Source organism: Tamandua tetradactyla, chromosome 16 (genome assembly GCF_023851605.1).
Source record: "Tamandua tetradactyla isolate mTamTet1 chromosome 16, mTamTet1.pri, whole genome shotgun sequence".
Lineage (NCBI taxonomy): Eukaryota > Metazoa > Chordata > Mammalia > Pilosa > Myrmecophagidae > Tamandua > Tamandua tetradactyla.
In genome coordinates, this window is record NC_135342.1 from 51,875,447 (window position 1) to 51,899,265 (window position 23,819).

The following is a 23,819-nucleotide window of genomic DNA, read 5'->3' on the forward strand; positions in this document are numbered from 1 at the left end:
TATCTTTATGCCAGTACTATGCTGTGTTTTGACCGCTATAGCTTGGTAATATGATTTAAACTCAGGAAGTGTGAGCTCTCCAATTTTATTCTTCTTTTTCAAGATGGCTTTGGTTATTTGGGGCCCCTTACTCTTCCATATAAATTTGATAATTGGCTTTTCCATTTCTGCAAAGTAGACTGTTGGAATTTTGACTGTATTTGCGCTAATCTGTAAATTAATTTGGGTAGAATTGAAATCTCAGCGCTATTTAGTCTTCCAAGCAATGAACATACGATATCCTTTCAGTTATTTAGGTCTTCTTTGATCTCTTTTAGCGATGTTTTGTAGTTTTCTGTTTCCAAGTCTTTTACATCCTTGGTTAAATTTGTTTCTAAATATTTGATTCTTTTAGTTGCTATTGTAAATGGAATTTTTTTTCTTGATTTCCTCCTCAGATTGCTCATTATTAATGTATAGAAATACTACTGATTTTTACATGTTGATTTTGTATCCTGCCACCTTGATGAATTTGTTTATTAGCTCTAGTAGCCTTGTTGTAGTTTTTTTGGAATTTTTGGTATATAAGATCATGTCATCTGTAAATCAGTGAAATTCCTTTCCAATTTGGATGCTTTTTATTTCTTTTTCTTTTCCTTTTTCTTTTTTGCCTAATTACTCTGGCTAGACCTTCTAGCACAATGTTGAATTACAGTGGTGACAATGGGTATCCTTGTCTTGTTCCAGACCTTAGAGGAAAAGCTTTCAGTCTTTCATCATTGAGTATGATATTAGCTGTCTGTTTTTCATATATGCCTTTTACCATAGTTAAGGATGTTTCCTTCTATTCCTGTCTTTCAAAGTGTTTTTATCAAGAAGGGATGCTGGATTTTGTCAAATGCCTTTTCCATGCCAATCGAGATGATCATGTGGTTTTTCCCCTTTGATTTGTTAATGTGATGTAACACATTAATTGATTTTCTTGGGTTGAACCACCCTTGCATACCTCGGATAAAACCTACTTGATCATGGTGTGTAGTTCTTTTAATGTACTGCTGGATTCAATTTGCAAGTATTTTGTTGAGGATTTTTGCATCTATATTCATGAGAGAAATTGGTCTATAATTTTCTTTTTTTGTTGTATCTTTATCTGGCTTTGGTAGTTGGGTGTTGTTGGCTTCATAGCCTGAGTTAAGCAGTGTTCCCTCCTCTCTAATTTTTTGGAAGAGTTTGAGCAGAATTGGTATTAGTTTTTCTTGGGATAATTGGTAGAATTCACCTGTGAAGCTGTCTGGTCTTGGACTTGTTTTTGTTGGGACGTTTTTAATGACTGACTCAACCTCTTTACTTGTAATTGGTTTGTCTAGAGTCAGTGTAGGTTGTTCATGTGTTTCTAGGAATTTTTCCATTTGATCTAAGTTGTCTAATTTGTTGACTTACAGCTGTTCATAGTATCCTCTTAACGATCCTTGCTAATACTGTGGGATCAGCAGTCATGCCCCCTCTCTCATTTCTGATTTTGTTTGCATCTTTTTTCTTTGTCAGGCCAATGAAAGGTTTGTCAATTTTATTGATCTCAAAAACCAACTTCTGGTTTTTAAATTCTTCGTATTGTTTTTTTTTTTTAATTTTTGATTTCATTTATTTCTGCTCTAATCTTTGTTATTTCTTTCCTACTGCTTGCTTTGGAATTAGTTTGCTGTTCTTTTTCTAGTTCCTCCATGTACATGTGCAGTTAGGTCTTTGATCTTAGCTCTTTCTTTAATGTAGGCATTTAGGGCTATAAATTTCCTTCTCAGCACTGCCTTCTCTGCATCCTATAAGTTTTGATGTATTATATTCTCTTTTTCATAACCTCAAGATATTTACTGATTTCCCTTGCAAATTCTTCTTTGACCCACTGATTGTTTAAGAGTGAGTTTTTTAGCTGCCATATGTTTGTGAATTTTCCAGTTTTCTGCCTTTGTTGATTTCCAGCTTCATTCCATCATGGCCAGAGAAAGTGCTATGTATAATTTCAGTCTTTTTAAATTAATTGAGACTTTTTTTTTGCAACCCAACATTTAGTATATCCTAGGGAATGAAGCACAAACACTTGAGAAGAGTGTATATCCTGCTGTTTTAGGGTGTAATGTTCTGCATATATCATTAAGTCTCATTCATCTATCATTTTATTCAAGTTCTCTGTCTCCCTACTGATCCTCTGTCTGAATGTTCTACCTCTTGATGAGTGGTATCTTGACGTTTCCAACTATTATTGTTGGAATTTGTTTCTTAGTATGACATAAGTTTTTGCTGTTATCTGGGCATCTGATTTTCTTGACGGGTGTATTCTGAAGATCCATTTCTCTTTCTTGTCTGGGACTTGGTTGTTGATTGAGTTTTTGTTAAGTCTCTTCTTTGACAGTTTGTACTCAGGATTTCACAGCTAAAAGGCGGTGAGGTACCTGTGCAAAGGGCACAGACCAGATCCACAGGGTTCAGGAGAGGGTCAGAAAAGACTCCTCTTTTTAATTCAGCTTCCCAAGTTTTTGCTTTCCTGGCCTGCCCAGCAGATGGTGCTCTTTGCCAAAACACCTATTTGATGAGCCCCTGAAAGTGAACGCTCCTACCTGCTGAGCAGGTGGTATTCTTTGGCAATCTATCCCCCTCAGCCCTAGAAGGCAGGGTACTTTTAGCCTTTTGCCATCTCCACCTCTGACATGGTCAAAACAATGGCAGGGTAGCTCCTGACCAGGTTGGGCTAGAACAGCAGGCTCTAGTGGTTTATATTCACTGGCCGATAGCTGGATCAGTACTGGGCAGCATCCCCCTCTGTGCTTGGGAGGAGGACTCCCATGGCCATGACTCCCATAGCCATCCACCACAGCAGCCCGCCAGGTGGCAACTGGACTGCCTGAAGCTGCTGACCTCAAGTGTGGGGGATGAGCACCAAGGCCAAGGCCGGAGCTACTCACAGTCTCTCACCACACTTTCTTAGTCTCTCCATGCCTCAGCTCCTTGGGTGCTGCACAGATGGTTTCTGAAGCCGCAGTTTCTGCCTGTCCACTCACTGTTTCTGGGAGAGGAGTGAGCCCTGCAGCTCCCTCCCTATTCTACCATTTTCCCAGAATGATGTATGCTTTTTAATAATAATATTTATATAGTTAAGTTTGTGTGTTAAGGACATCTTTCTAAGACCTAGAAGAAATATTATGTATTGTGACACAAGGAGGCCTGAGAAATTATGTATCCTTAGAGAACATATCCATGAGAATTTTTGAAAATGGTTCTCTCTTTGTGCTGACTCCCCCAGGCTATCATTGAAGAAGCTGACATTCGATGGGCTGAAGTTCAGAGAGCAGTGCATGATTTTGAAAAAGACATTCTGAAAACCATATCCAAGAAGAAAGGAAGTATTTTGGCTACTCAGAAAGTGATGAAGTATATTGAGGACATGAATCGCCAGAGGGTGAGTTGGTAGGCAGATTAGAGTTTAGAAAGGGAGAGCAGACTCACCGAACAGTAGCACAGAAATGACCTCTGTTAGGTTACAGATTATCCATGTCCACCACAAATGTAGCCCGTATATGCAGATTTTGCCTCTCCCGGAGTCTGTTGCCTGTGTGTTTTTTCAAATGTAGTTTTATCAAGGCTAAAATCAATCAGGCAGAATGAATATTAATTGTGCCTCCAATGACACTGAATGAAGCTGAATGTGAGAATGATAGATGGAGGAGGGCTGGGAACACAAATGAAATCAGAAGGAAAGATAGATGATAAAGACTGAGATGGTATAATCTAGGAATGCCTAGAGTGTCTAATGATAGTGACTAAATGTACAAATTTAAAAATGTTTTTGCATGAGGAAGAACGAATGAATGTTAATACTGCAGGGTGTTGAAAATAGATGGTAATTAATATTTTAAAACTTTAACTTATGTGTGAGACTAAAGCAAAAAATGTTTATTTGGTACAAAATTTATATTTTGATTAGTGCATTTCCTAATATAACTCATGTGGACAGCTTAACTGAACACCAGGGTACATGGAACCTTGAGTAGGGCATGAGATTTTGTAGGTTTGTCCAGATTGATGCCCCAATAAATCCCAGAGTGATTTGAACAGTGAATAAAAAAGTATTTGCCAAGTCCCCTTGGGGGAATGGTAAGAAAGAGGGAAAATTCAACTCCCCCCAGTGAAGAATTCTTGATATTCTCCCAAGCAGTGGGGACAATCAAAGCAATAGGCTGAGCCCCCAATCTTGGGGTTTGTTCATATGAAACTTAACCCCACAAAGGATAGGCTAAGCCTACTTAAAATTAGGCCTAAGAGTCACCCCCAAGAGAACCTCTTTTGTTGCTCAGATGTAACCTCTCTCAGCCAACACAACAAGCAAACTCACTGCCCTCCCCCCTCTATGTGGGACATGACTCCCAAGGGTGTGGACCGTCCTGGCAACATGGGACAGAAATCCTAGAACGAGCTGGGACTCAGCACCAAGGGATTGAGAAAACCTTCTTGATCAAAAGGGGGAAGAGAGAAATGAGACAAAATAAAGTGTCAATGGCTGAGAGATTCCAAACAGTCAAGAGGTTATCCTGGAGGTTATTCTTAGGCATTAACTAGATATCACCTTGTTATTCAAGATGTAATGAAGAGGCTGGAGTGAACTGCCTGAAAATGTAGAGCTGTGTTCCAGTAGCCATGTTTCTTGAAGATGATTATATAATGATATAGCTTTTGCAATGTGACTGTGTGTATTAGTTAGGGTTCTCTAGAGAAACAGAATCAACAGGGAACACTTGCAAATATAAAATTTATAAAAATGTCTCATGTGACTGCAGGAACGCAGAGTCCAAATCCACAGGGCAGGTTGTGAAGCTGACGACTCCGATGGAGGGTCTGGATGAACTCCGCAGGAGAGGCTCACCAGCCTAAGCAGGAATCGGGCCTGTCTCCTCTGAGTTCTCCTTAAAAGGCTTCCCGTGATTAGATTTAGCATCACTAATTGCAGAAGACACTCCCCTTTGGCTGATTACAAATGGAATCAGCTGTGGATGCAGCTGATGTGATCATGACCTAATCCTATGAAATGTCCTCATTGCAACAGACAGGCCAGTACTTGCCCAATCAGATAAACAACTACCACAACTTGGCCGAGTTGACACATGTTCCTAACCATGACACTGTGTGATTGTGAAATAAATAGTGCCTCAGATGGACTTCCTCTTTTTTTGTTGTTATGTGTTTCAAGATCTGATATGTTTTCTTGAGGAGGGTGTGCGGCTGGGCTCGTTCAGTCTGTCTATTCAGGTGACAGGAGGAAGACAGGGTAATCTCAAACTCTTGGGGTGCCCTTATTGTGAGGAGATGGACGTTCAGCTGCACAGGAAAGGGAGGAGACTTTTTGGAGTTCACCATGTCGAGGGGTTTTGTAGCACTTCAAGCTTTGGACCCTGGAGGCAGTTTGGACAGGCTGATAATTCTTACATGTTATGAGTAGTAAAAAACATGCAAACTAAAAAAAAATAAAAATAAATAAATAAAACATGCAAACTGCTGAGAGGCTAGAAGACCAAAGACTCTTAAAAGATGGTTTTGTGGGGAAAGGTCTCAAGATGTTACCTGAGCTTACCTTTGTCCCTACAGTAGCACTACACCCATATCTTCTTAAATTTAAGAGCACTAAGATATTTGCATGTGGCCCACCCAGTGTCCTCTGCCTCTTGGTTCTGGATGCAACCCCAGAATAAATTACTGGATGTTAGGGCCCAAGGGTTAGTCTGAAGCCCCAGACCTGCCTGCTTTCAACTGACAGGGAAAAAGAACAGAACTGATTTAAAATATGCTTTTGCATTTTAGGATAATATGAAGGAGAAATTACGTTTGAAAAATGTTTCTCTCAAAGTCCAGAGGAAAAAGCTTCTTTTGCAATTGAGGCAGGTAGGTCAATTTTCTTTATTTTTTTAAAGGTTATTGTGATAGGCAGAATAATGAACCCACTAAAGAGATCCATGTTGTAATTCCTGGAACTTGTGAATATGTTACCTTACATGGCAAAAGGGACTTTGCAAATGTGATGAAGTTTAGGATCTTGAGATGGCGAGATTATCCTGGATTGTCCATGTGGGCCCAATTTAAGTATAGGGTCCTTATAAGGAGGCAGGAAAATCAGAGTCAGAGAGGCAGATGTGATAACTAAAGCAGAGGTGGGAGCGATGCAATTTAAGATGGAGAAGGGGGCCGTGGGCCAAGGAATACAGGAAGAAAGCCCTAGAAGCAGGAAATGATAAGGAAACAGATTCTCCAGGAATGCAGCTGTGTAGATAACTTGGCTTTAGTCCAATGACCCATTTTGAACTTCTGACCTCCAGAACTGTAAGATAACAAATTTGTGGTGTTTTATGCCACTAAACTGGTGGTAATTTTTACAGCAGCCATAGGAAACTAATAGAGTTATTGTACTGGCAGGTTAGAGTTCTTTTGTAGACAGAGTTGACTTGAATTTGAAAGAACCCCATGGCCTACTTGTTGACCTGTTGGGGGAATGTGGCTTGGTGGCTCGGTCCTGCTTATGGAACAGCTAGACCAGTGGCTCCTGATTAAAGCCAATAAGCCAACATGGAGCAGGGCCTCTGGAATTGTGATGTGTGGCTCTATCCTTTCCTAGCTCGTTACTTTTATTATTTGCTCAAGTGTGACCAGTGATGGCCTGCATAGTGAAGATGGCCACTGACAAATGACAGACTTAGGCAGGAGAGTTCATGTGTCAGGGGTCTATTGCTTGACTGGCTTGGGATTCAGACTTGACACTGCTGAGCTCCCAGACTAGTAGGGAGTAGTGATGGTGAGAAAAACGCGTGGATACCTAACTGTTATACAGAGGCTACAGTGGCAAGGACACAGAGATAAATAAAGTCTTTGGGAAGCTCCCCGGAGAGAGGGATTACCCTCAAGTGTGGGAAATAGGTGGGGAGCCCTTGGGTTGGAGATGAATCAAGGAATTATGTTGTTTTTGGGAAAGGGGAAGAAGATATGTCCTGTGACGTGAGTGGAGTGTGGGGGTGAGGAATAACAGCAATCATTGAGTTTGGTTATTGCACACCATGAATTTAGACGTCATAGAGCTGGTGGGAAGGTTAGGCGGGGCTGGGTCAGAGAGAGGTCAAAGGGAAACCTGATATACCTGCAGGGCAGAATTGTCAGATGACCAAAGGAGGGGAATTTGGGGGCTGATTTTCCTTGGACTTCTGGGGGTGAAAAGACAACTCTTAAGTGGCCTTATTGCTACTCTCCCCTCTCAGCCTGTTTAGACACCACTCCTTTCCTCCTTGAGGAAAGCCTTCCTTGACCCAGCCTTCCTCCCCCTGGCCTGGGTGAGGAGTCATGGTGTGCCCTCAGCCCTAGTCTGTGAATCACAATTGTGTATGCACTCCTTGAGGCCAGGTAGCATCTTATTCACTCACGTCTCTACCCCCACTGCCTAGCACCATGTCTGGCACCAAGCAAATGCCCAGTACAGGTGTGTAGAATGACTGAATGATGACTGACTTCCAAACACGCACTGAGAGTCGCAAGGTGTGAACCATGCACTCAGAAGTAACAACTGAAGGACCAGCATTTCTTTCTTCTCTCTGAGCTGTAGAAAGAAGAGGTGGGCGAGGCCCTCCATGAAGTTGATTTTCAGCAGCTGAAGATTGAGAATGCTCAGTTTTTAGACACAATTGAAGCAAGGAATCAAGAACTGATCCAGCTAAAGCTGGCGTCCGGAAACACCCTACAGATCCTCAATGCATACAAAGTAAGGCTCGCCCCCATGCCCGGGCTCCCCACCCCTGGCTTCTCCTGCCTGCCTTTCCAGCCACATTGAGGTTTCCATGCACCACTGCAGTTTCGCATGAGAACTGAGGTGTCCTTCCCTGCTTCACGGCTCCCTAGTATCTGTCAACTCAAAACAGTTTCTTAAAATTTCCTGAATGTTCCCACAACCTGCTGTGCATTAGGACCACCTGGGGAGCTTTTTCTTAAAAAACAGAACAAAACAAAACAGAAAACCCCACAATACCCTAATCCCACATTGACCAGCATTAGGGAATGAAGTCCATATGCATTTTTTTCTTTTCTTAACTTTCTAGGTGAGTTTTATCCACTTTTGTGCTTAAAACCCCACAAAGGGAAATGATCTTAGCTACAAATCACAAAACTCCTAAATAATTTATCATCCAAACAGAATCCTTTTGAGAGAGCAAAGAGGTGCTATTAATAATTAAACAGGGACTAGGGACTGTAAGCATGAGCGGAGCCTGTCCCCAGCACACCAGCCCATCTGCTCACCCTGCTCCAACCATCTCTTGCAGGGGGTGGCACACGGTGGGCCAGTATAGCCGACCCACTCATCTGTGAGCTAAGGATGGCTTTTTCAGAATGTTTGCAATTGATTTGATGATAGGGAGCACTAATTTTCAAACCCAGTGAAATGAAATAGTATCTTCTCCATAAAGTAATTCCATTCTTCTCATTAGTAGGCTTGTATCACAAAAGTTGTACTCAATTATATTTTGTTTCATCAATAGAACACTTGTGGAAACTTGTTTTCTCTCTTGTTAATATAAGTATCTACATAATGTCCTCAATTTTGCCTTTTGATCTATAAAGCCTAAATTATTTCATCTGGCCCTTTACAGAAAACTTTCTCTCCCTTTGTCTAATGCCCAGGTGGCACTTTTGGCTAAAGCCAGAGGACAGAGGTAGCACCCAGGTGGGCTTCATTTGGCTAACATGGTGTTTTTTTTAAATGTGAATTTGATTGTGTTGAAACCAGGCTTATGTTTGTCCAACATTTTCCTTTGACAAATGAAAAAAAAAATGAGGCCCAAAGGAGAGGAGTAATTGTCAGGTTCAAACAACAAGTTGGTGACAGAGCTGGGACACTTTGTCCACTGTTTTTCCCTGGCATAAAGTATGTAGACAATATGATGTTGGCATTTGGAGATTCGTGTACTGTAACATGCTCAGCAGAGCATCCATTTTAGCTTTGGTCGTCAGTGTTTCTCTTATCTGAGCACTGTTATTTCAAGATCAAGCCAATGCCCGTGGCTTCCAGGCCCTCCCTGACTGGAGCGCCGTGTAGACCTCAGTGGATCTTGATTTTATCCTGCGGAATAAATTAAGCAGCCCAGATCTGACCACAAGCAGGTGGTGGAGCTGTGGGGAGGAGATACCCTCCAGGAGCTTTAGGGTGGACCCAAGCGAGGCGTTGAGGGAGAAGCCAGCTCGCTTTTAACTTGTCTTCGCGCTCGGGGCTTGGAGTGGGGAGGTTGGGGTGGGTAGAGGCAGTATAGCTGTGAGTTGCAGTCAGACCTCACCTGGGCTTGAATTGGGGCTCTACTGGTGCCATTGCACAGAATACTGCACATAACTCCCTATATCTTCAAGCCAGCAATGGAAACCTGCCTGTCCACTGAAATCTCTTTGGGCTGTGAATCTCTGATTTCTGCTACCAGCCAGAAAAATCTCTGCTTTTAAAGGACTCAGGTGATTAGATCAGGCCCACCAGATAATCTCTCTATTTTTAGGTCCACTGTAGCATATAATATAACCTAAGCACAAGAGAGAAATGCCTCATCTTCATCCCAAAGGGTATGTACACCAGGGGTAGGGGATCTTGGGGGGACATCTCAGAATTCTACTTACTAAAATTCTAAGATGGGATCAGATCACTAGTTTCTAATCAGTGACAGATGACACTTCACAGCTGTAAACATATGCTTATATTCTACCAGACTCCACCAGGCAGGCTTGAGGGTAACATTTTAAAGCCAGAGAAAAAAGTGCCACCTTGACCCAGGCCCAGTCATAAAACCCACAGAGGAGAAGAGTCAGGTCTGTCTTTCTCATAGCTGTACCCTGAGCACTTAGTCTGGTACCTGACCTCCTGTAGGTATCCATCGTTTTTGGTATTACATGAAGGCTATTATGCATTTTTTAACAAGGTCTCATCCTTGGGTGTTTATTACATAAAAGTTTATTACGGTTTTAAGTTTATGTGGTAGTTTGTTATACAGACATAGAAAATGTGCCTTTTCAGGGCTACCCTCTTGGGACCAGCATCCTGAATCAGCATCACAGATTTAGCTCTCATCACATCTTGTGGAAGACCCTGCCAGTTATTCCTTGCAGTTCCATTATTTTCTGCCCTGTGCCTGTCAGTTGTTGGGGAGATGTCTTCCTTCATGTTTTCTTTTCTCCCACCTGAATTGCTGGCTTTGCAATGAAACCTACTCTACTCTCCTTCCCCATAGCTGAATCCTCATCATCTCTTATTCACTTTGGCTCTCTTGGGCAGAGCAATTTAGTGCAGGACATGACACAGGAAACGGGCCTTAAAGGAGCAAGGGCTGCAGAGAAGAAGAATGGGGAGGGGAGTGGTTTCAGACATCCTACGGTCCCCCCAACAGACTTTACTGCTAGGTCTAAGTTTTGATACCCAAGGACAAGGCCCCTGCACATAACCTCCTTCCACCTTCTCTTTTGATTATGGCCCTGTGGCTTCTTGCCCACCCTCCCAGCTCCTTTTAGACCATCCTCCCCCAAGGCGATGGCACAAGGCAGCTAAGCCTGGAAACTTCTTCCCTCTTTACCTGAATAGTACACACTTGTCCCAGCATTTCAGCTCCACTTCCAGCACCCCTTCATCAGGGAAACCTCTAACCACTGTCCTCAAATTCTTAGTGCTTGGCAGAATTGCCATTTTACATTTCTTTTTGCAATTATTTGACTGCCTGCCCCCCCCCCCGCCCCCCCCCACCACCTGGTTGTGCCTGGGTTGCTTTGCTGACTGTCATGTCTCCAGGGCATGGTGCAAGGCAGGCAGGTTCGCAGGGTTCCTTTTCTTTTTTTTTTTTCCCCTTTGTAATCATTATATTAAGGAGACATTCATAGATTTCAAGAATAGCTTAAATTCTGATATCCAGATTAAAGCATGTAGACATATGATGACTTTTAAACATATCAAAGCTATTCATAATTTGCTATACTACCAAAATTAAATTACAGTTACTTTGGAGCATAAGTTAAATGGTCTAGAGTTAGCCTAAAGAACACCTTCCTTAGGGTTTCTTCTCAGGGTTTTTTAAATTTTTATTTTTTTTATTTATTAAACATAACAACATACAAACACAAACATCCTTATCATATGATCATTCCATTCTTGATATATAATCAGTAACTCACAATATCATCATACAGCTGTATAGTCATCATCATGATCATTTCTTAGAACATTTGCATCAATTCAGAAAAAGAAATAAAAAGAAAACAAAAAAATTCATATATACCATACTCCTTACCCCGCCCTTTCATTGATCACTAGCATTTCAATCTACTAAATTTATTTTAACATTTGTTCCCCCTATTATTTATTTTAAATACCTATGTTTTACTCATCTGTCCATATCATAGATAAAAGGTGCATCAGACACAAGGTTTTCACAATCACATAGTCATATTGCAAAAGCTATGTCATTATACAGTCATCTTCAAGAAACATGGCTACTGGAACACAGCTCCACATTTTCAGGTATTTCCCTCCAGCCTCTCAAATATACCTTAACTAAAAAGGTGATATCTATATAATGCGTAAGAATAACCTCCAGGATAACCTCTTGACTCTGTTTGGAATCTCTCAGCCACTGAAACTTTATTTTGTCTCATTTCTCTCTTCCCCCTTTTGGTCGAGAAGATTTTCTCAATCCCTTGATGCTGAGTCCCAGCTCATTCTAGGATTTCTGTCCCACGTTGCCAGGAAAGTTTACACCCCTGGGAGTCATGTCCCACATAGAGAGCAGGAGGGCAGTGAGTTTGCTTGTCATGTTGGCTGAGAGAGCGGCCACATCTGAGCAACAAAAGAGGTTCTCTGGGGGTGACTCTTAGGCCTGATTTTAAGTAGGCTTAGCCTATCCTTTGTGGGGATAAGTTTCATATGAACAACCCCCAAGATTGAGGGCTTGGCCTATTGCTTTGATTGTCCTCGCTGCTTGTGAGAATATCAGGAATTCTCCGTATGGGGAAGTTGAATTTTCCTCCTTTCTCACCATTTCCCCAAGACTTTGCAAATACTTTTCAATTCACTGTTCAAATCACTCTTCTCAGGGTTTCCTGAGCAAGCTCCCTGAAGTCACTGGCTTCAGTCTCTCAGCCCACTCCTCATCCAAGCAGAGTAGAACTCACCTCCTCCAGGCTGACCCTTTGCTGCTGGTAGAGGGTGGACCCAGAGGGCAAATCTGAGAGGCAGAGGGCAGAGGCAAATGATGCAGTGAGAAGCCGTGGGGCAGCTACTGCAGGATTTCTCTGACATCCATAGGTTCCAGCCTCGTTAGGTAAAGGAGACAGTGGGGGAGATCATGGGCCATGGAATCAAACGGGCTGCATTCACATCCGGACTCCCCTTTTGTCTCTGTGACCTTGGCTAGGCTGCTTCACCTGCTGAAGGTTCAGGTCCCTTCCCTGTTAAAGTAGGGACCACAGTAGCTCCTACGTCAGGGGAAACACTCCTCCTGCTTCATCCTCAGGAATAATGGCAGCTGTTTGTTGAGTGTCTTCCATGCACCAGACACTGAGCTCAGCACTTTCTAAGGATGATCTTATTTAACCCTCCCCACAGCCCTGTGAGGTGACTAAACCAAGTTCAGTGAGGTTCTGATAGTTTCTGGTAGTAAGGGATGGTGTGGGACCAGGATTTGGGTCCCAGTGTGTCTGACCACTCTGCCTCTCCAAGGGAGGACAAGACTCCTGAGTCCTCTCCCACCCCTCTTCTCCTGCCACTTCTCAGACACCAGAATTCAGAAAATCTGGGCACCTGTGAGAAGGGCAGTGCACACTCCTGGACAGTCCTGCTTTCCTCCTGCTTAATAAAGAGCTGTCTGCCCTTCCCACAGTTCTAAGAGATCATCCTGGCTCAAGACTTGCTGTGTTGTTATATTTCAGAGCAAACTTCACAAAGCAACGGAAATGTCCATCAACCTGGACAGGGAGCTTTCGCTGAGAAAGGAGTTGCTTGAAAAAATTGAAAGAGAAACTGTACAAGTAGAGGAGGTAGGAGAGGATCAAAATGTGCCATTTCTGATGTCTTTCTCCTTCTGTCTACAAGGACTTGCGTCAGTGTCCACCAAGATCCAAGCCACTGTGCTATTTTTGTCTAGAAAAGCCTAGACTCTAAAAACAAAATAGGTCTTTGTCATCAAAGGAGAAAGTTGCCCCTAGAGATTTACAGTACAGTGGTGTTGCATTTACTGCAGGGTTAGGTTCTAGAGTCAGCTCTTAAGATAAAAATCACAGAGTCCAAATAATGCTTGACAATTCCTAAAGTGGTCCATGAAATAGAGCATTCAGACTTTTGTGTATACAACCCTATAATAAAGGTAAAATGCACATAGTAATGTAATAAATGAGAAAAGTACCTGCTAAAAAATTTTTATGTAAAGGAGAGAGAGCTCTTTCAGTGCAGTAGTGCTCTCAGTGTGAGCAGCCTGTGGACTGAGGACAGTTGAAGGCCAGTGGAGCTGTGACCCTGTCTAAGAGTCACTGTTTGAAGTAGGGGGAGGGGGGACGTCCCTATATCTACCTTCTCTCTTTATTTTGCTTAGTATAAATATAGTTTAGTTTCCACCAAGCATTGTGGTTTTGATTTGTTTTTCCTTAATGAATGACATTGAACACCTTTTCATGCTCTTGTTGGCCATTCATGTATCTTCTTTGGGGAAATGTATATTCAAGTCCTTTACCCATTTTAAAAATTGGGTTATCTTTTAATCATTAAGCAGTAATAATTCTTTACATATTCTGGATTGCAGTCTCTTATCAGATACATGATTCACAAATATTTTCTCCTATTCAGCTTTCATTACACTTTCTTGATATTGTTTGTAACACAAAAGTTTTTAATATTGATGAAGTCCAATTGAACTATCTTTTTTATTAATTAAAAAAAATTAACTAACACAACATTTAGAAATCATTCCATTCTACATATGCAATCAGTAATTCTTAATATCATCACATAGATGTATGATCATCATTTCTTAGTACAGTTGCATCGATTTAGAAAAAGAAATAGCAAGACAACAGAAAAAGAAATAAAATGATAATATAGCGAAAAAATAAAAATAAAAAATACAAAAAATATATTAAAAAAAAAACTATAGCTCAGATGCAGCTTCATTCAGTGTTTTAACATAATTACAATTAGGTAGTATTGTGCTGTCCATTTTTGAGTTTTTGTATCCAGTCCTGTTGCACAGTCTGTATCCCTTCAACTCCAATTGCCCATTATCTTACCCTGTTTCTAACTCCTGCTGGACTCTGTTACCAATGACATATTCCAAGTTTATTCTCGAATGTCGGTTCACATCAGTGGGACCATACAGTATTTGCCCTTTAGTTTTTGGCTGGATTCACTCAGCATAATGTTCTCTAGGTCCATCCATGTTATTACATGGTTCATAAGTTTATTCTGTCTTAAAGCTGCATAATATTCCATCGTATGTATATACCACAGTTTGTTTAGCCACTCGTCTGTTGATGGACATTTTGGCTGTTTCCATCTCTTTGCAATTGTAAATAACGCTGCTATAAACATTGGTGTGCAAATGTCCGTTTGTGTCTTTGCCCTTAAGTCCTTTGAGTAGATACCTAGCAATGGTATTGCTGGGTCGTATGGCAATTCTATATTCAGCTTTTTGAGGAACCGCCAAACTGCCTTCCACAGTGATTGCACCATTTGACATTCCCACCAACAGTGGATAAGTGTGCCTCTTTCTCCACATCCTCTCCAGCACTTGTCATTTTCTGTTTTGTTGATAATGGCCATTCTGGTGGGTGTGAGATGATATCTCATTGTGGTTTTGATTTGCATTTCTCTAATGGCCAGGGACATTGAGCATCTCTTCATGTGCCTTTTGGCCATTTGTATTTCCTCTTCTGATAGGTGTCTGTTCAAGTCTTTTTCCCATTTTGTAATTGGGTTGGCTGTCTTTTTGTTGTTGAGTTGAACAATCTCTTTATAAATTCTGGATATTAGACCTTTATCTGATATGTCGTTTCCAAATATTGTCTCCCATTGTGTAGGCTGTCTTTCTACTTTCTTGATGAAGTTCTTTGATGCACAAAAGTGTTTAATTTTGAGGAGCTCCCATTTATTTCTTTCTTCAGTGCTCTTGCTTTAGGTTTAAGGTCCATAAAACCGCCTCCAATTGTAAGATTCATAAGATATCTCCCTACATTTTCCTCTAACTGTTTTATGGTCTTAGACCTAATGTTTAGATCTTTGATTCATTTTGAGTTAACTTTTGTATAGGGTGTGAGATACGGGTCCTCTTTCATTCTTTTGCATATGGATATCCAGTTCTCTAGGCACCATTTATTGAAGAGACTGTTCTGTCCCAGGTGAGTTGGCTTGACTGCCTTATCAAAGATCAAATGTCCATGGATGAAAGGGTCTATATCTGAGCACTCTTCGATTCCATTGGTCGATATATCTATCTTTAGGCCAATACCATGCTGTTTTGACCACTGTGGCTTCATAATATGCCTTAAAGTCAGGCAGCGCGAGACCTCCAGCTTCGTTTTTTTCCCTCAAGATGTTTTTAGCAATTTGGGGCACCCTGCCCTTCCAGATAAATTTGCTTATTGTTTTTTCTATTTCTGAAAAATAAGTTGTTGGGATTTTGATTGGTATTGCATTGAATCTGTAAATCAATTTAGGTAGGATTGACATCTTAACTATATTTAGTCTTCCAATCCATGAACATGATATGCCCTTCCATCTATTTAGGTCTTCTGTGATTTCTTTAAACAGTTTTTTGTAGTTTTCGTTGTATAGGTTTTTTGTCTCTTTAGTTAAATTTATTCCTAGGTATTTTATTCTTTTAGTTGCAATTGTAAATGAGATTCGTTTCTTGATTTCCCCCTCAGCTTGTTCATTACTAGTGTATAGAAAAGCTACAGATTTTTGAATGTTGATCTTGTAACCTGCTACTTTGCTGTACTCATTTATTAGCTCTAGTAGTTTTGTTGTGGATTTTTCCGGGTTTTCGACGTATAGTATCATATCGTCTGCAAACAGTGATAGTTTTACTTCTTCCTTTCCAATTTTGATGCCTTGTATTTCTTTTTCTTGTCTAATTGCTCTGGCTAGAACCTCCAACACAATGTTGAATAATAGTGGTGATAATGGTCATCCTTGTCTTGTTCCTGATCTTAGGGGGAAAGTTTTCAATTTTTCCCCATTGAGGATGATATTAGCTGTGGGTTTTTCATATATTCCCTCTATCATTTTAAGGAAGTTCCCTTGTATTCCTATCTTTTGAAGTGTTTTCAACAGGAAAGGATGTTGAATCTTGTCAAATGCCTTCTCTGCATCAATTGAGATGATCATGTGATTTTTCTGCTTTGATTTGTTGATATGGTGTATTACATTAATTGATTTTCTTATGTTGAACCATCCTTGCATACCTGGGATGAATCCTACTTGGTCATGATGTATAATTCTTTTAATGTGTTGTTGGATACGATTTATTGAGGATTTTTGCATCTATATTCATTGGAGAGATTGGTCTGTAGTTTTCTTTTTTTGTAATATCTTTGCCTGGTTTTGGTATGAGGGTGATGTTGGCTTCATAGAATGAATTAGGTAGTTTTCCCTCCACTTCGATTATTTTGAAGAGTTTGAGGAGAGCTGGTACTAATTCTTTCTGGAATGTTTGATAGAATTCAGATGTGAAGCCGTCTGGTCCTGGACTTTTCTTTTTAGGAAGCTTTTGAATGACTGATTCAATTTCTTTACTTGTTATTGGTTTGTTGAGGTCATCTATTTCTTCTTGAGTCAAAGTTGGTTGTTCATGTCTTTCCAGGAACCCGTCCATTTCATCTAAATTGTTGTATTTATTAGCGTAAAGTTGTTCATAGTATCCTGTTATTACCTCCTTTATTTCTGTGAGGTCAGTAGTTATGTCTCCTCTTCCATTTCTGATCTTATTTATTTGCATCCTCTCTCTTCTTTTTGTCAGTCTTGCTAAGGGCCCATCAATCTTATTGATTTTCTCATAGAACGAACTTCTGGTCTTATTGATTTTCTCTATTGTTTTCATGTTTTCAATTTCATTTATTTCTGCTCTAATCTTTGTTATTTCTTTCCTTTTGCTTGCTTTGGGATTAGTTTGCTATTCTTTCTCCAGTTCTTCCAAGTGGACAATTAATTCCTGCATTTTTGCCTTTTCTTCTTTTCTGATATAGGCATTTAGGACAATAAATTTCCCTCTTAGCACTGCCTTTGCTGTGTCCCATAAGTTTTGATATGTTGTGTTTTTGTTTTCATTCGCCTCGAGGTATTTACTAATTTCCCTTGCAATTTCTTCTTTGACCCACTCGTTGTTTAAGAGTGTGTTGTTGAGCCTCCACGTATTTGTGAATTTTCTGGCACTCCGCCATTATTGATTTCCAACTTCATTCCTTTATGATCCGAGAAAGTGTTGTGTATGATTTCAATCTTTTTAAATTTGTTGAGACTTGCTTTGTGACCCAGCATATGGTCTATCTTTGAGAATGATCCATGAGCACTTGAGAAAAAGGTGTATCCTACTGTTGTGGGATGTAATGTCCTATAAATGTCTGTTAAGTCTAGCTCATTTATGGTAATATTCAGATTCTCTATTTCTTTATTGATCCTCTGTCTAGATGTTCTGTCCATTGATGAGAGTGGTGAATTGAAGTCTCCAACTATTATGGTATATGTGTCTATTTCCCTTTTCAGTGTTTGCAGTGTATTCCTCATGTATTTAGGGGCATTCCAGTTCGGTGCATAAATATTTATGATTGTTATGTCTTCTTGTTTAATTGTTCCTTTTATTAGTAGGTAGCGTCCTTCGTTGTCTCTTTTAACTGTTTTACATTTGAAGTCTAATTTGTTGGATATTAGTATAGGTACTCCTGCTCTTTTCTGGTTGTTATTTGCATGAAATATCTTTTCCCAACCTTTCACTTTCAACCTATGTTTATCTTTGGGTCTAAGATGTGTTTCCTGTAGACAGCATATAGACGGATCCTGTTTTTTAATCCATTCTGCCAGTCTATGTTTTTTGATTGGGGAATTCAGTCCATTAACATTTAGTGTTATTACTGTTTGGATAATATTTTCCTCTACCATTTTGCCTTTTGTATTATGTACATCATATCTGATTTTCCTTCTTTCTACACTCTTCTCCATACCTCTCTCTTCTGTCTTTTCATATCTGACTCTAGTGCTCCCTTTAGTATTTCTTGCAGTGCTGGTTTCTTGGTCACAAATTCTCTCAGTGACTTTTTGTCTGAGAATGTTTTAATTTCTCCCTCATTTTTGAAGGACAATTTTGCTGGATATAGAAGTCTTGGTTGGCAGTTTTTCTCTTTTAGTAATTTAAATATATCATCCCACTGTCTTCTAGCTTCTATGGTTTCTGCTGAGAAATCTACACATAGTCTTATTGGGTTTCCCTTGTATGTGATGGATTGTTTTTCTCTTGCTGCTTTCAAGATCCTGTCTTTCTCTTTGACCTCTGACATTCTAACTAGTAAGTGTCTTGGAGAACGCCTATTTGGGTCTATTCTCTTTGGGGTGCGCTGCACTTCTTGGATCTGTAATTTTAGGTCTTTCATAAGAGTTGGGAAATTTTCAGTGATAATTTCTTCCATTAGTTTTTCTCCTCCTTTTCCCTTCTCTTCTCCTTCTGGGACACCCACAACACATATATTTGTGCGCTTCATATTGTCCTTGAGTTCCCTGATCCCCTGTTCAATTTTCCATTCTTTTCCCTATAGTTTCTGTTTCTTTTTGGAATTCAGACGTTCCATCCTCCAAATCACTAATTCTATCTTCTGTCTCTTTAAATCTATCATTGTAGGTATCCATTGTTTTTTCCATCTTTTCTACTTTGTCCTTCACTTCCATAAGTTCTGTGATTTGTTTTTTCAGTTTTTCTATTTCTTCTTTTTGTTCAGTCCATGTCTTCTTCATGTCCTCCCTCAATTTATCGATTTCATTTTTGAAGAGGTTTTCCATTTCTGTTCGTATATTCAGCATTAGTTGTCTCAGCTCCTGTATCTCATTTGAACTATTGGTTTGTTCCTTTGACTGGGCCATGTTTTCAATTTTCTGAGCGTAATCCGTTATCTTCTGCTGGCATCTGGGCATTTAATCAGATTTCCCTGGGTGTTGGACCCAACAGGTTGAAAGATTTTTCTATGAAATCTCTGGGTTCTGTTTTTCTTATCCTGCCCAGTAGGTGGCGCTCGTGGCACTGGTTTGTCTGCGGGTCCCACCAGTAAAAGGTGCTGTGGGTCCTTTAACTTTGGAAAACTCTCTCCGTGGGGGAAGTTCGCCAGCCAAAGCGGCTTGGAGGAGTGCCGATCCAAATCTCCCAGCCGGCCCGGGGATCCGAACGCGGGGAGGGTCGCTGGCCGCCGCAGCCTGGGAGAGCGCCCGTCCGAATCTCCCAGCAGGCCCGGGGCGCCAAGCATGGCGGGAGGGCGCCAGCTGCCGCGGCCCGGGGTAGTGCACCGTCGTTCCCAGCCGGACCGGGAAGCCACATGTTTAGAAGGGACCCCGGTCACCGTTCTCCATGGCTTGGGGATCTCCGATCCAATTCTCCCAGCTGGTCTGGGGGGCCGCGTGGGGGGCGGGGGGCGCCAGCCGCCACGGCTTGAGGGACCGCCTGTCCAATTCTCCCAGCCGGCCCCGGAAGGAGGGAGGGAGGGACTCTGCCGCCTGCCGCCCCTGCCCGGGGAAGCCTGCGCCCCTCGGCGATCTCACCGGAGCGGGTTCTCCCAGCCAGTCAGCCGTTCCAGAATGGGGTACGCTGTTTTTTTGTTCTCTGTCGTGGCTCCGGGAGCTGTTCTGTATCGTTTCTACTCCCCTAGTAGCTGTTCCGGAGAAGGAACTAAGACCCGTGCGTCTTACTAAACCGCCATCTTCTCCGGAAGATCAGGATCCTGTTTTTTAATCCATTCTGCCAGTCTATGTCTTTTGCTTGGGGAATTCAGTCCATTAACATTTATTGTTATTACTGTTTGGGTAATGGTTTCCTCTACCATTTTGCCTTTTGTATTATATATATCATATCTGATTTTCCTTCTTTCTACACTCTTCTCCATACCTCTCTCTTCTGTCTTTTCATATCTGACTCTAGTGCTCCCTTTATTATTTCTTGCAGAGCTGGTCTCTTGGTCACAAATTCTCTCAGTGACTTTTTGTCTGAGAATGTTTTAATTTCTCCCTCATTTTTGAAGGACAATTTTGCTGGATATAGAAGTCTTGGTTGGCAGTTTTTCTCTTTTAGTAATTTAAATGTATCATCCCACTGTCTTCTTGCTTCCATGGTTTCTGCTGAGAAATCAATACATAGTCTTATTGGGTTTCCCTTGTATATGATGGATTGTTTTTCTCTTGCTGCTTTCAAGATCCTCTCTTTCTCTTTGACCTCTGACATTCTAACTAGTAAGTGTCTTGGAGAACGTCTGTTTGGATCTATTCTCTTTGGGGTGTGCTGCACTTCTTATATCTGTAATTTTAGGTCTTTCATAAGAGTTGGGAAATTTTCAGTGATAATTTCTTCCATTAGTTTCTCTCCTCCTTTTCCCTTCTCTTCTCCTTCTGGGACACCCACAGCACGTATATTTGTGTGCTTCATATTATCATTCAATTCCCTGAGCCCCTGCTCAAATTTTTCCATTCTTTTCCCTATAGTTTCTGTTTCTTTTTGGATTTCAGATGTTCCATCCTCCAGTTCACTAATTCTAACCTCTGTCTCTTGAAATCTACCATTGTAGGTTTCCATTGTTTTTTTCATCTCTTCTACTGTATCTTTCATTCCCATAAGTTCTGTGATTTGTTTTTTCAGACTTTCTATTTCTTCTTTTTGTTCATCCCATGCCTTCTTCATGTCCTCCCTCAATTTATTGATTTGGTTTTTGAAGAGGTTTTCCATTTCTGTTCGTATATTCAGAATTAGTTGTCTCAGCCCCTGTATCTCATTTGAGCTATTGGTTTCTTCCTTTGACTGGGCGATATCTTCAATTTTTCTGGTGTGATTTGTTATTTTTTGCTGGCGTCTGGGCATTTAATCAGAGTTCCCTGAGTGTGGGACCCAGCAGGTTGAAAGACTTTCCTGTGAAGTCTCTGGGCTCTGTTTTTCTTATCCTGCCCAGTATGTGGTGCTTGTCTGTCTGCAGGTCCCACCAGGAAAAGATGTTGTGGCTCCTTTAACTTTGGAAGACTCTCGCTGCTGGGTGTATGGTGGAGACGGAGGAAAGATTGTAGGTTGGTGTTAATGGCTTCAAATTGTGAAGTCCTGGGATCTGAATTCCTTGAGAGAGGGATTCTACCTGAGTTGCATTTCACCCCTCCTGCGGGGAAGGTTCAGGTGGTAGAGAGCCCTGAAGGCAGCCTGTGTCTGCGTTTCGGGCAGTTGCATCCTGTGTAATCCCAGCGCTGAGGCCAGAGGCAACCAAGTCTCCGTAGAAACAGCCACAGAAGGCTCTGTTTCACCCCCTTTCCTCTTTTTCAGATAGCCCAATAGGCGACTTCCGCCTTGATCAGTTTCACCTGAGCTGAGAGCCTATTTTTAGTAGTCAGAAGTTGTTCATTAATGCCACTATTGGTGTTAGGTTGGGCTCAGTCTCTACTACTGTTGGAGACTCTTTCCTTTCCCTCCGGGAAGTCGCCTGTGGGGGAGGGGCGCCGGCCGCTGCGGCTTGGGGAACTGCTGATCCGAGGCTCCTAGCCGGCCCGGGAAGCCGCGTGTGTGGGAGGGGCGCCAGTCGCCGGCCACCGTGGCTTGGGGAACCGCTGATCTGAAGTTCCCAGCCGGCCCGGGAAGGAGGGAGGGAGGGGCTCCGGCCACCAGCCACCGCGGTCCGGGGAAGCACGCGCCGCTCGGGGACCTCACCGCAATGGAGTCTCCTAACCGGTCCAGCCGTCCCAGACTGGGGTACACTGTGTGTCTGGTCTCTGTCGCGGCTCCAGGAGCTGTTCTGTACTGTTTCTAGTTATCTAGTAGTTGTTCTGGAGGAGGAACTAAGACGCGCGCACCTTACTAAGCCGCCATCTTCTCCGGAAGTCTATTTTTTCTTTTGTTGTTTGTGCTTTCCATTAATCTAAATGTCCCTCCTTATGACAGAACCACAATATTTTGATAACTGTCGCTGTTTAGTAAGTTTTATTATTATTTTGTTTTGTTTTGTTTTGTTTCCCAGGCAGGCACCGGGAATCGGACCCGGGTCCTCTGGCATGGCAGTCAAGCATTCTTGCCTGCTGAGCCACCATGGCCTGCCCTGTTTAGTAAGTTTTAAACCAGAAGTGCAAGTCCTCCAACTTTCTTCTTTTTCAAGATGGTTTTAGCTATTCTGGTCCCTTGCATTTGCCTATAAATTTTAAGATTAGTTTGTCTATTTCAGCCTAAAAAAATTCTAATGTGAATTTTGATAGGGATTGCCTTGAATGTATAGATCAATTTGGGGAGTAATGGCATGCCATTGGTAGTAAGTCTCATGATCCATGAACATGAATGTGTTCCATTTATTTAGCTCTTCACTTTCAGTGATGTTCTCTACTTTTCAGTTCACAAGTCTCACTTTTCTTTCGTTAAATTTATTCATCGCACTTATCCTGTCTGATGCTACTATAAATGGAACTGTTTCCTGAATTTCATTTTTTGGATTCCTTCTTGCTAGTGTATAGAAATACAGTTAATTTTTTGTGTATTGATCTTATATCCTGCAACATTGCTGAATTAATATATTCTAATAGTTTCTTAATACAGTCTTTAGGATTTTTTTATTGTTTTTTATTTTGAGATCATTTAAAATTTAATAAATAAGTAATTTATTAAATATGGGCAAGGGTCTAGAAGCTCAGGGGAGAAAAGAGATGATGTACATATTTATAGAGTTTGCTATATTAACTCTTCTTATTTACCATTTGTGGTTCTCTTCATTTCTTTCTGTGGATTCAAGTTATCATCTGGTGTCATTTCCTTACTCTAATACAGTTCTGTTCCCATCTGCCTTCTTTGTGCCGTTATTGTCAAATATTTTACATTCTTGTATGTTGTAGGTCCAAGAACACAAATATATATGTGTTCCTTTATACAGTTACTTTCTAAATCAATTAAGAAAAGAGAAGAAATATCCAATTATCCTGTCTTTTATAATTACCTACATAATTACATTTACTTATGTTCTTTATGTATATATTTGATTTGAGTTACAGTCTTGTGTCACTTGTTTTCAGTCTGAACAACTTCCTTCAGTATTTCTTGTAAGGTGGTTCTTCTAGCAATGAATTTTCTTGGCTTTGTTTATCTGGGAATGTTTTTAATTTTCCACTTCTAGAAATGAAGTTTTAAATTTTAGAACAGGTTTAGATTTACAGGAACATTGCAAAGATAGTACAGAGAGTTCCCAAATACCCCATCCCTGTTCCTCCTATTATCAATATCTTCATTAGTATGATACATTTATTACAATGAATAAACCAATAGCGACACATTTCTGTTAACTAAGGTCCATACTTTATTCGTATTCCTTAATTTTTCCTAATGTCCTTTTACTGTTCCAGGATCCCATCCAGGATATCATATTATATTTAGTTGTCATGTTTCCTTAGGCTTCTCTTGGCTGTGATAGTTTCTCAGACTTTCCTTGTTGATGACCTTGACAGTTTGAGGAGTACTGGTTGGGTATTTTATAACCTTTCCTCAAATGAGATTTTTCTGAGGTTTTTCTCCTGAGTGCAGTGGGGTCATGTGTTTGGAGGAGGAAGACCACAGAGG

At 41.1% G+C, this 23,819-nt stretch overlaps 1 protein-coding gene across 2 annotated transcripts in view; it reads left to right on the plus strand.

The window, feature by feature from the left end:
* The window catches only part of CFAP263 (cilia and flagella associated protein 263), a 44,747-nt gene that overhangs the window by 14,711 nt on the left and 6,217 nt on the right, over positions 1-23,819 (plus strand). Inside the window, exons 4-7 of one of the 2 annotated variants that reach the window (XM_077132585.1) lie at positions 3,275-3,430; positions 5,824-5,904; positions 7,607-7,762; positions 12,946-13,053. In XM_077132585.1, coding sequence (XP_076988700.1) covers positions 3,275-3,430; positions 5,824-5,904; positions 7,607-7,762; positions 12,946-13,053 — 501 coding nt within the window. The remainder of the gene's footprint in view (positions 1-3,274; positions 3,431-5,823; positions 5,905-7,606; positions 7,763-12,945; positions 13,054-23,819) is intronic. The other variant, XM_077132586.1, reaches the window with a different exon arrangement.